Source organism: Acyrthosiphon pisum, chromosome A1 (genome assembly GCF_005508785.2).
Source record: "Acyrthosiphon pisum isolate AL4f chromosome A1, pea_aphid_22Mar2018_4r6ur, whole genome shotgun sequence".
In the NCBI taxonomy this organism is placed as follows: domain Eukaryota; kingdom Metazoa; phylum Arthropoda; class Insecta; order Hemiptera; family Aphididae; genus Acyrthosiphon; species Acyrthosiphon pisum.
The window spans coordinates 81,765,636-81,778,305 of record NC_042494.1 but is presented as its reverse complement, the minus strand read 5'-3'; the positions used below and the strand labels follow the sequence as shown (position 1 = coordinate 81,778,305).

Genomic DNA, 12,670 nt, shown 5'->3' with positions numbered 1-12,670 from the left:
TAATTTATAAATTAAAATGTCATTAGACGATCAGTGCCTGCTAAGCCACTCCGATAATTATAGTATTATAGCCTATAAGTCGTTAAAACAGCGCATTCATTGCTAAATTTTTTTTAATGCGGTATTAAATGAATGACTACGACTTTACTATATAGCTATTAGGTACATATATAATTCTCTTGTGTACTTATGTAGGTATTAGGTACAAATGGTGCCATAGTGGTTCCCAGACTTGTTTTCCTCACTAAACATTGCTATTGGCTATTAAAAGTCACGGTATACATTTTTGATAAGCACTTTATACTTCTGAATATTACCTAGTTTTAAGACCGAACAAAAACAAAATAATATGCAACATACCTACATAATAGGAAAATACTAAAATATTTAACCATCAATTTTTTTTATATTAATACTTATATATACCAGCCGTCTAGAGTAATAATATTTATTAAGTAGGTACTTATATAATTTATTAATTCTCAAAGACCATTTATACAGCAATACTAATTTTTAACTCTATTATAAGAGCCTTATTAATACCCTCTGAGAAAATCTAACATAATCAACATTCAACTAAGTCAACTTAATGCAATATTTTGTTTAGACGGCTTAGATTTTTCCAGCGACCACAATAATAATAAAAGTGTGAATAATTCGATTTTATTATTTTACAACGTCAACGGATGTCGAACTCTGAGAACACGAACAATAGCACTATAAAAAAAATATTTGGCGAGAAGTATTATAGTGGCTCCGTCATTAATAAAATAATAAGACACACGTTAAGTGACGATTTAACTTAAATCATTAAAGCGATTATGTGAACTCCCTCTGTGCATATTATATAATATTATATTTCAGTCAATCAAACGTTCAAACCTTACATCCAATCGTTTGGTACCTACATAATCTGATCGGATGTATTCGCTGTACGACGGGAAATTATATTTTATATTTTAAGACCAACAGTCGGGTTAGGACTGTTAGGAGAGTTTATGCGTGTCCCAATGTGATATTATATCGATAATATTTCTCGATTCGAACATAATATAATGTTATAATATATAATTTTTATACTTTTTTTAAAGTTAGTATATGCATTGTATATTTGTATGCTTGTAAAAAGGCAAACGACTAGACGACGACTTCCAGAATCGATACCTCCGCATCGACACCATATTATATAGACATCAACAGGCCCTGCACATCAAATTTTAGGCCACTTTACAACATTTTTTTGCGGGCCCTATATAAAATTTCCAAAAAAATATAACCCATTAAAAACGATATGGCACGTTCCTCGTGATAGACACGTGCTCGTACACGATTTTTAGGGGATAAATGGTTAACGCACAGCTTAAAATGACAAAATTACTATAAAATAATTAATATTCCTATCAGAATTAAAAAAAATTACAAATACATTTTAACGGGCCCCTAAAATAGCCGGGCCTCTGTACTCCAGGTCCAACAACTCCCCCTTGTGGAGGCCCTGGACATCAGGTACCTATAATTCGAATTTCGATTGTACTTATATTATATACAAATAAACACAAATAAACGTATGTTCACGGTTTCATATATATAAAATACATATACATACATGTTTGTTCACATCATCGCATGCATATTATATATTAATTATATTCGTGTGAGTTAAAAACCAAAATATACTTAACTTATAGGTTATACTTCTATAAATTATTGAATAATTTAGTAACGCGCAATCGAAAAATAATGACGATTAAACGAGTCGTAGCCTATTGTAGGTATGTCTTGGTATTAGTTGTACCTAAATACCTAATTATATATTTCGCGCGGAACGCTCGCGGTTTCACTCATACTAAAAACTGTCTAAAACTAAACACTCAGAACTTTTTCATTTCACGTATTTTCAATGAAATTTGTTCTGAGCTGAAAATTCGTGTGCCTAAAACATTAATTGAAAAAAATCTATGTGACTTCTAATTCAAAAGCCATATAATATATTATTGTAGATAAATTATCACTATATAGGGTCGTATAATATAGAGACTATATAATATACAGCTGGCGCTCAAATGTGTCTTTTAGAGTTTAGATATTATATTATTGACTGACGTTTGTTTTCGCTGTATAATATATGTTTTCGCGACAGTCTTTCGTGGTTTTATGGAAAACTATTGCGGGGCTTAAAAAAATATGACTTGTCTAAATAGTGCCATCTGCTGCGTTCGATCCGTTAACAAATCTTCGCGGAGGAGAGCCGCATAAAATGATGTGTTTTTTTTTTATTATAGCCCAACTCGACATGGACAAAAAAAATAAGAGATGAAAATATCACACGTCATAGTAAAAACCAATATAATATAATATTATATAGCTCACCCGTTTCGCGCTCAGAATCTAAACACGCAACAAAAATAGCGTATACAACAGTGAAAAAAAAATAGATTTTGAGCACGCGCTTATTTTTACATTCGAACCTCGCGCGTATATTTCGTCGATGTAACCATCATATACATATACGAGTATACATTATAATATATATTTTTTATATTTATATATATATATTATATATATATATATATACTACGATTAACATACATTATAGGTCGTCGCGTATCACAATATAGTACCTATTATATATAATATAATGTACTCGTGTATCCAAGACCCATATAGATATATATATATACTCATATAGTATAGTGCATCTACAAGAAACGAAATTATAAATGAAAAAAACATCGCGGGTAAGGTGCAATAGCTGGGTAGTAGAAAAGTAGTAGAAGTATAGAATTACTATAATAATATTATCTAGGTACCTATACGAATAGCTATCGAAATTCGATTGCACAACCGATGCACAACCATGCAGTGTACTCGTTTCCAAATTCCAATATATAGCAATGTATATATTATATAATATAATATTATAGTATAGTATAAGTGAGTTCATGGCTGAAAATTATATATAAATAATTTATCGAGTATAATAAATTGTAATACCTAACAATAGAACGACGCATACCTATATAAATAATATTATTATTGTATTGGCCTAGACACATTACAGTCTTAGAAACATAATATTGTAAAAGTCAATGACTATCGTAAACTCATTACGCGAAATATAATGATGATTATTATTATATAAAATACTAACTAGGTATATAATATGAAATCGTAAAAAAATATGAACGAAATGTCAGCGTGGATTTATTTTTTTAAATGTTTAATAACAAATCTTTAAGTGATGAACATTTGTCCAAAACGAGCGCGTACCTCGTAAGTATAATTCCTATACTTCTTCATATTATAATATTATATTATACAAACTGAAGACATCCAAATCGACGAATGTGTAGACTCTACACTGTAGAGTATGGAAGAAGGCCACACGGACTATAATTTCTCTACTGTTTATTTTATGTGAGTAAAATGTCGTTTCTATAAACGACCACTGATTATATTAAATTGAGGCTATCGAGTGGGCTACATGATACTCGATCATTAATTAATATTATATTGTATTATATTGGAGAAAGTGCGTCTTTAGAAAATTTAGCGATGTGGTACTACGACACTACACTTTTATACAATATTATATTTTGTAAATTTCAATAAACAATAACAATTTTTATGTCACCTGACACCTAATATAAAATGTATGGAATTTAAATTATTTTTAAAAGACTTGAATTCAAAAAATCAAACAGGATTGAGAAAAATTATAATTTGGTATGATGATATCAGGAAATCTGAATTTTAAGGCATCCCTCCACCATCTTGAGCGTTGAGCCAAATGGCTCACTGGAAATCAACTACCTACTGCATATATTGTGTATTAATTAACGGTGAATTACAGCGTGTTGTAACTTGTATGTATATGCTATATATAGTAGTATAGTCTATAAGTCAAGACTTATCAATTATCACTTATCAAATAGGTTTATTATATTATATAACTGTAATGAATTTCGTAAAATTAAACAAATTAATTGATAGTAAATATTAATATTAATAAATAAAAGAAAAAAATTCTAATTCATTTATCAGAGTTTATAATATAGTTTTATGAACTATTAAAATAAATAATAAATACCTAACTAATGTGTGGATAGTACTACGTATTACGTAATACCTATATTGTACCTATGTGTTTATTTTTCAAATCACATAGGTAATTTCAAAAAAAAAATGTATTATTGTGAGAAACAGCTTACACCCTATAAAACAAATCTATATAAACTAGTGCCTATACAGAAAACGTTATAAGTATATATTTTTAAAGATTTTATAAGCACGTTATTTAGACTGACACGTCATGATAAGCTTTTCTACAAAAGTTTAAATCACGGTAGAAATTAAATGTAAAATGTTTTATAAAAAAATGTGACCTAACTGTCCTAATTAAATTGTTATTTTCGTTTGACAATCGGCCTGTACCTATATTATATTAAAATGTGTTCCAGTCCCCAAACCTGAAAATAACTATTAGTAGGTATGTAATATGACCTACCTTTATATACAAAATTTAAAATGTACCTATTAAACTAATCAATGTAATTATATATACATTGACGGATATCCGGTGCACGCTTTATTGCACACCTGATATTATATTATATTGGTCACGACTAACGACACCGCGTGATTGTAGTACATGAATACCGACAGTGTAATTTGTCATGCAGTGTGAACCAGCTTATATTGTCTTATCCACAGATATTATACCAATTATTAATTTATTTCGCGATAAAGTAAAATCACACGCAAATAATATTATGGTATACCTACCTATAACACAACAGAACATTAGAACCACTCCATACGAAATATAAACCAATAACCACTGTCGCACACTATTAAATTATATAAATATTATGTATATTATAATACCTATGTGATTTAAGTCGACCATTATACCTATATCTGTTTATTTTTATACCCTAGCTAGTAGCTATATGTACTTGCAGTATTATAACTGAGAGTCATAAATGACACCTACTTATTAATATGTTTCCATTGTAAACCCACACCCACCAAACGTTCCTACCCATAATAAAAATACAATACACTTGTATAGGTACACTATACCATGAAGTGGAGGCGTATTATAGAGGTAGGTATTACAGGACTGATGCACGTAGTACGTACCTATAATACTTGTGAATATTTCAGAGTGAGAGGCACAGGATTTCATCCAACAATAGGTACTATCCATATCCTAATAAAGATAAATAGTCTTATTTATATAAACGAGAACAACATTTTCGAGACGTAAAAAACACCTACACCTAATTATAATACAAGAAATTAAATCCTGCAAGACAAACGGAAAATCAACCTGTGTAGTGCTAACTGCTAACCCCTCCCCACCTCATCATCTTTTTGTATGAAAAAAATAAAACACGTTTGCACAGCGATATCCAATTTGAATTTATAATTTTGCTTACCAAATATAGAATAGGTAATTTACTCGGAAATTCTATTTTTTCCCCCCCTTACAAAAATCAATAAAACATATAGATCATAAGCGAATAGTTAGGTATAACTCATAACGTCATAAGCAATAATTATAATAAATTATATTTTTCCAAATTAATGTATGTTGGTAGGTTCGTACATAATAAATAATAATAACATATATATATATTGTATAATTAAGTACCTAAGTGATGGACAAAAAATTATTTTTTTAAAATTTTTTTTTCTTACACGTTACAAAATATGTGTGACATAATATCATAGTGCTCTTTAGATAAACCTGTGTCACACATAATTGGCATTGCTTATATTATAATTATATACATAATTTTTTAGTAATAAGTTTAAATTAAGAAATGACCGTAGTTCATTAACATTATTATAATATATTACATAAATAATTCTTATACCTGTAGCCTATACGAGTAGGTATCAATTTAGTTGGTTTAAAAATTAAACATGTTTCCTCCAGGCTTCAGATAGAGTTATTATCGGTATTTTTAATTTGTTCCCTTTTTAAAAAGTCTATATTAAATTGGGCCTACATACAATTTTGCCCTGGCCGTGAATGTGCTTATGTTTATTTATTTTTATTTTGTATTAAAACAATAATAAAATGTACGTAGTAGAGTTGCAGTAGTTGACCTGATATAAACTAATATAATTGTAGTATAGGTACGAGGTACCAATTTTAATTATATGTACCTCATGGTTTGTCACGATACTTTTTACAACAACGACGTGATTCTATTGTCACGTACCTAAGTACCTATAGTAAACGTAGTCAACGTTATTTAATTAAATGCATTCAAATAATTATTTTTTATACTGTACAAAGGAATAATGTTTTAAATATTTATTTTCGTCAGTTGATGCGTAATCTTATCGCCGTTTTGTTTTTCGATAAAAAAAATTAAAAGTGAAGCGCAATGAGTGCTTCAATCTATCCATTACCACGCCATCGAGGCTATCGAATTCATACATGTGGCTGTTTTCAGTGTAGTAGAACATTTCCCCCCTTCGATACATTTTTCAATGCGAACATTTCACCCCCCCCCTTTTTTTAAAGTTAGTATAAACTTTAACAAATAATAACAAAAAATGTGGGATAAATGTAGTTCTACTACACCGAAAATAGTCAGGGGGGAAATTTCTCGATTCGTAACACGTCTCGTCCAATTTAATACGATGCACAAATAATAATAATTATAATATTATATTATGATATCGACTGTATACCACTATACCTAAAACAAATTAATTAAGCGTCTTTAAACGTCGTTCAAGCCAGGTCCTTTGCAGCTCACTCGAGTAAAAATCGCTTAAATCTGCCGTCGTGGCACGTTAGATTTGATAATATGATTGTATGAAGACGCAGGTCCGCCGCGCGCGCTGAGCGTCGACACGTTTGAGCCGACGACGTTATCAGTCGCAGCAGAGCTGATAACACGCGGTGTGCCATAGATAAGAATTAAGAGCGTACGCGGACGAATGCAGCAGCGGCGGGCGTACCGTAGACAGAAAAAGTTCTGCGACGAACGGAAGGAACGGGAAATCGTGAGGTGTTAACATAATATTTCGCTAGCCTTTGTTAATATTATTATTAATTGTTAGTGTTATCGCTTGTTTAATATTGTTTTTGTTGCTGTTTCGCCGGCCCAGCGCAAACGCCATTTGTTCGTGGTATTTCTTTACGTCGTCGATTTTGCGTTTCGATCCGGTCGGTCGGACACGCGGCATTTCGGTCCATTCGCGCACCACGACCACCAGCCGATGCGTTTTTCGGCCTCCCGACGGCTCCTAGGACCGGCACGTCATTAGCTGACGGAGCAGAGCTGTGACGTTACGAGGTGGGTGCAGCCAACGTCCGTCGTTATCATGGGCGCCGGACCGAGTCACGGTGAACTGGCCGACAACGACTGTCTGCTGCGGTTGGCCGGTGAGCTGGAGATTACAATAGACGACCCTTTCTGGGACACGTTCCTCACATTCTCATTGAACCCGCCAACCTGTAGGTGAGTAGACAATAAGTTACAGAAGTCGTCTTAATATCGATAAGCATATAGTGTCCTATCACCGTTTAAACATCTCTCTGTTTTCAGCCAAGACGACAAAATGTTGACTGACCGCCTCAAGAGCATCTGTGAATCACTGGTTGTCAATAACAGAAACACGTCCAATTTCAAGACATTGATCAGACTGCTGTTGGATAAAGTGGATTTCCAAAAGCTAGAAGCCGAAGAAAAGTAATCCTTAATGACTCAATGACAATCAAAGCATCCCCTAATTGCAAAATTTATGTTATTTTCTATAGCAATATTCTACGGTGGCAAGTATTCAATGGACTGTTTATTGCTCGATATTTTCTCAAATATCTTGTTCAAAATTCTAAAGAAATTGAACTCATCAATCAATTTGAGTTACAAACCGGTAAGTTTAAAAATACAATATTCAATTCAAAACTTTTTTTTCTAATTCAATTTTGAATTTAATTATTCAATACTTAGATTTTATGTTGCACACTTTGATTATTTTACTTGATAAGATTTTATTGTAGGTACTAAGTAAAATTGCTTATAAAATGTAGACAATTAAGTAGATAGATACATCGTATCTACCTTATTTATGACATTTAAGAATTGTAATACGTAATAATAATATATTATTTTTATAATTATAATTCTACTGTTGGCCAACGTAAGAAAAAATATTAGTCGGTGATTAAAGCTTATATAATAATTTCTATAATTCAAAATTCATAAATTTTAATACATTCATTGAATTTGTCAATATTTGTATATTTTATATAATAGTATAATCTTATTATTAGGTATTATTAATAAATATAAAGCTAAATAAAATTAATGTAAGACATTAATTTAATTTTTATCTGTCAAGTATGATTTATTTCATCAAATACCTACCTAGTTTCTTTTATAGCAAAATTAAATTTACTTTAAAATCAGTAATACATCATCACAATCCTATAATACGTTTAATATTTACAAATTCAATAGGTAAATATTGTATGTCTTATGAAATTTATTGATTTTAAATTATAGATATTGTAATCTTTATAAAACATAATCTATTAGGTAATCATAGTTCATTTTGCACAATACTGGTATCGGTAACCATCTACAGCCATTTAACAATAATTTCTTAAATGTCTAATGTATGCAATTAACTATCAAATTGTCAAATTAATGTTGCTAATATTTTTATAATATAGAAAACATTTTAAGAATTTTAATTTTCTTTTATGTTTCAGATGGAATTGAAGTAGCATTAGGTGACCGTAAAGAGTATGCTGTTCCAGAAGATTTAAATGAAACAACATCATTCAAGTTTTTTGCGCTTTTAGTTAAAATTGTTTCTGAATTAAAAGTAACGTAAGTAATCAATATACTTGTTATACACCTAGTTATAATTAGATAATTTAAGAATTTATATTACATTTTTATTTTTGATAGGGATTCTACCTATTCAATTCACTTAGAGAGTTTAAATTGTATTATTATTGTTTTGTCAATTCAAATGTATACCATTCAACCATCTAGTAGTCTCATCATATACAGGTATGTCGTCTTTAAATTAATTTTAAAAATTCTTATCTGACTCAAATCATAATTTTTTAAGAATATTCATGGAAAATATTGATGCACCAAAATTGTCAAAAGCATTGTTACAAAGATATACAGAGCAAATTAAGCCACCCATGATGTCAGGAGGTGGAATTTTCTATGGATTAGCTTGTGAGAATATTATTGCTATTAATTTTTTTTAAATACGTTTAAATATGTTTATGTTGCATTATTGAAGCAAACTTATGGAACATACTGACACTCAGTACTAATGTTCCTGTCCAAACGAATCAGAGTCCATTAAGTTCATTGTCAATTAGTGTGTTGTTGATATTGATTAATCACTGTACATCACCGCCACCTCCAAAGGGAAACCCATATCGTACTTGCATTGCTTCACTATCTGGTAAAAATTGTTCTAAAATTAAAATCAGTTATTAAATTATGACTAAATAATTCCCAAAATTATGTTAAATATATATTGTTTGTTACATTTTAGACAATCTTGTGGTTATATACCAATTTTTGGGTGAGAATCCAGATGCTCCATTAAGTGAAGAAAAGACTTTATTACTGTATCATTTGATACACTGTAACCCTAGCTTTAAATCATTTCTTCTGGCTCGCACTGATATTGAAGTAGTGGTATGAAATAGTTATTTTTACTTGTATTTTATGGAGATTAATTCTGAAGTACTATTTTTTTTTTAGTTGATTCCACTTTTAAGAACAATTTACAATACACAGAGTAGTAGATTTCAACATATGTACATGGCTCTTATTGTACTGTTGATACTCACAGAAGATCAACTCTTCAACAAAACCGTCCACAGTATTATACTGAAAGGTGCAACTTGGTATCAAGAAAGAGTGGTGTCTGAAATTTCTCTAGGAGGTCTTATTATTTTGGTCACTACGAGAACAGCACAATACAATTTACTGAAAATGAGAGTAAGCAACTATTTTTTTGTCATATTTCAAAAAAGTAACTCTCCTCATCTCTCATTTACACTGTTTTCAGGATAAATACTTACACATTAATTGTTTTGCGGCATTAGCAAATATGTCATCGCAATTCAATCAGCTGCATCCATATGTTTGTCAAAGAATGTTGAGCCTATATGAGGTGCTGTCAAAAACATTTTTAAGATGCCCAAACCAAGATGTGAGTTTTTAAATACCATAAACATATAGATTAGGGCTGATTTACCTAGACCTACTGGATTTTGTAATATTAAATTCACATATGCCTATGTTTTAGATGAGTGCCATTGATGAAGCATTGCGTATAGTATTGGAAGTGATAAATTCGTGTCTATCCAATCAGCTAATACACAATCCTAATTTAGTGTATGCTCTACTCTACCAACGCAAGGTGTTTGAGCCGCTGAAGAGCCATGAAGCATTCCATGACGTAATCCAGAACATAGACATGGTCATAACATTCTTTTCGGCAAAACTCGAGAGAGAAGAAGAATTATTGAATTCATCTGATGTAAATACAATGTTGTCCCGGGTGCAACATTGGTCGCTTCAATGGCCCAGAGACCTTATGAAGGTATAATTATAATTTGAATAAGCTTTCCAAAAAATAATTTTAGTACTCGTGTAGTATGCTACCTACCGTAAAAAGCTACCTACCTATTAAAAAAGTTTATGGGTTTTTACATACTGATTAATAACAATTTATTTAACTGAAATGTACTTAATGTATTGATGATCAACATTGTTAAGAATTTTAATATGTTATATATTGTTATTCTGTGTTTATGTTATACTAGAAAACTTCAAATATATTGACAATTGTCATGTTGTGTTTAAACTATTGACTGCCACCATTCTTTTTTGGTTGGCGGTCTGCCGGTCTAACATATCTGTTCCTTAACACGGCTATAATTCAAACAACAATCACTTTCCCGCAGTAAAATTAAATAAAAATATAACATAGAAGAGTATGTATGCCATATTTTCCTATATGTAGCATTTCACAGTAGGTAGCATACTACACGAGTACCATAATTGTTATCATTTATTTTTGTGTTTTTGTAGAAATTCCCAGATCTTAAATTCAAATATGTGGAAGAAGAGAAACCCGAGGAATTTTTCGGTCCATACGTTTGGTCATTGGTGAACATATTGTCTGGTATTAACTTTGAATCAACTCTCTATAAATTGAATTAATTGACAATAATATAAATTTTAAGTTTTAAATATTATTAATTTTGTTTTTCAATCAATACTTTATATATTTTTTTTTGTTAACATATGATTGTGTGATAAGAGATTGTATGTATTATGTACAGGTAAATAAATACTAAAATGCTTTACTTAAACCACAGCTTTAGATAAACTATATAAATATTATCTATAGCCGTGGCTTAAACTATTGTTATACTTCCTGAAATATATTTATAGTAATTATTTTCATAATTTATTGTTGATTTTTTTATGTATTTATAATAAAAAATAGTATATGTTTTTCCCATATCATTTTTAATTCATATAACATTTCTAAACATAACCAAAATCAATGAAAAGGGTCTGTATAATTTATGTTAAATTGACATTTCTCTCCCCCCCTCTATTCTTTTTTCTAAGTTTATTATTGACTAATAATAATATTGAATTTCATAATACAATATTATTTCTTTTTTTAAATAAAATATATAAACATTTTTTTTATTTTCATAAATATAATAGATTATAAATGTGTATGTTTGATCCATTGAACTAGGTACTTAAAACAATAAAAATTTAAAAAAAAAATAAGTATAAAATAAAATATAATTAGTAATTAATAATAATGGCTAAAAATTCAGACATAAAAATTATAAATTTGTAAAAAACTGATTCTTTTGTTATTTCTATGAACACATATTATTATTTTTTTGTTAAAACTGTACCTATTTGGATATTTGATAATTTAATAATTGCTTTTGATTCAATTAGTTCAGTTGGTCAAAAATATACATCTATAATTTATTATATTTATGAAAATATTTGACAATAGGCAAAATAATATAATAATATAAATAAATTGTAAACTTTATACAATTGGGGGGAAATGTCCTACTACACCAAAAACAGTCGGGGGAAATGTCCACAATTCATAATTTATAGTTATATTACCTACAGGCTACAAGGTTTCAATTAAAAAAATGTCTGTTTGTGTAACCAATAGATGCATACCAATATATCACAAATAAAGCATGCTGATGTGGATTTTAGTTAACCTTGTGTTATTAGCCAAAATAATTTAATAATATTATACCTATAATCTATATATTTGTGAAGTTCCCTGATGAATATTTTAATGCGGACAATATTGTTTATAAATATTGAAAATATTTTAACAGTTTAAAACCTAATAAATTAGAGTTTTTTGCATGCAATCAGCCTGTTTAGCCTAAAGTACCACACTACTACCTTCAAGTTTTGAAAATTTCCTTATACCTATCTTCCTACCACAAAAATTCAATTTTAAGTCTTAAGCATAGTAAATAAGAGTAAATTGAGTAAATAAAATGTTGAGGGGCATTGGTTGAGAATAGTTAATCTACAATACTAAAATGTTATAAAATAGTGGTAAGTTAAGAGGACGTGATACCCGC

General features: G+C 29.7%; 1 protein-coding gene across 1 annotated transcript; it reads left to right on the top strand.

Moving 5' to 3' along the window:
• The first annotated feature begins 6,914 nt into the window (after positions 1-6,914).
• Positions 6,915-11,544, top strand: LOC100158717 (dymeclin). Its single transcript, XM_008179943.3, has 13 exons — positions 6,915-7,037; positions 7,138-7,490; positions 7,578-7,721; positions 7,790-7,905; positions 8,747-8,867; positions 8,949-9,053; positions 9,115-9,230; positions 9,298-9,465; positions 9,559-9,704; positions 9,771-10,010; positions 10,081-10,224; positions 10,321-10,617; positions 11,109-11,544. The coding sequence occupies exons 2-13, from the start codon at positions 7,354-7,356 to the stop codon at positions 11,238-11,240; spliced, it is 1,866 nt and encodes a 621-aa protein (XP_008178165.1). The 5' UTR covers positions 6,915-7,037; positions 7,138-7,353; the 3' UTR covers positions 11,241-11,544.
• The last annotated feature ends 1,126 nt before the right edge of the window (positions 11,545-12,670 follow it).

Coding starts and splice junctions, on each gene's coding strand:
- LOC100158717 (XM_008179943.3), top strand. CDS start 7,354: ATGGGCGCCGGACCGAGTCACGGTGAACTGGCCGACAACGACTGTCTG. Junction 7,906..8,746: donor TCAATTTGAGTTACAAACCG/GTAAGTTTAAAA, acceptor TTTATGTTTCAG/ATGGAATTGAAGTAGCATTA. Junction 10,011..10,080: donor ACAATTTACTGAAAATGAGA/GTAAGCAACTAT, acceptor CACTGTTTTCAG/GATAAATACTTACACATTAA.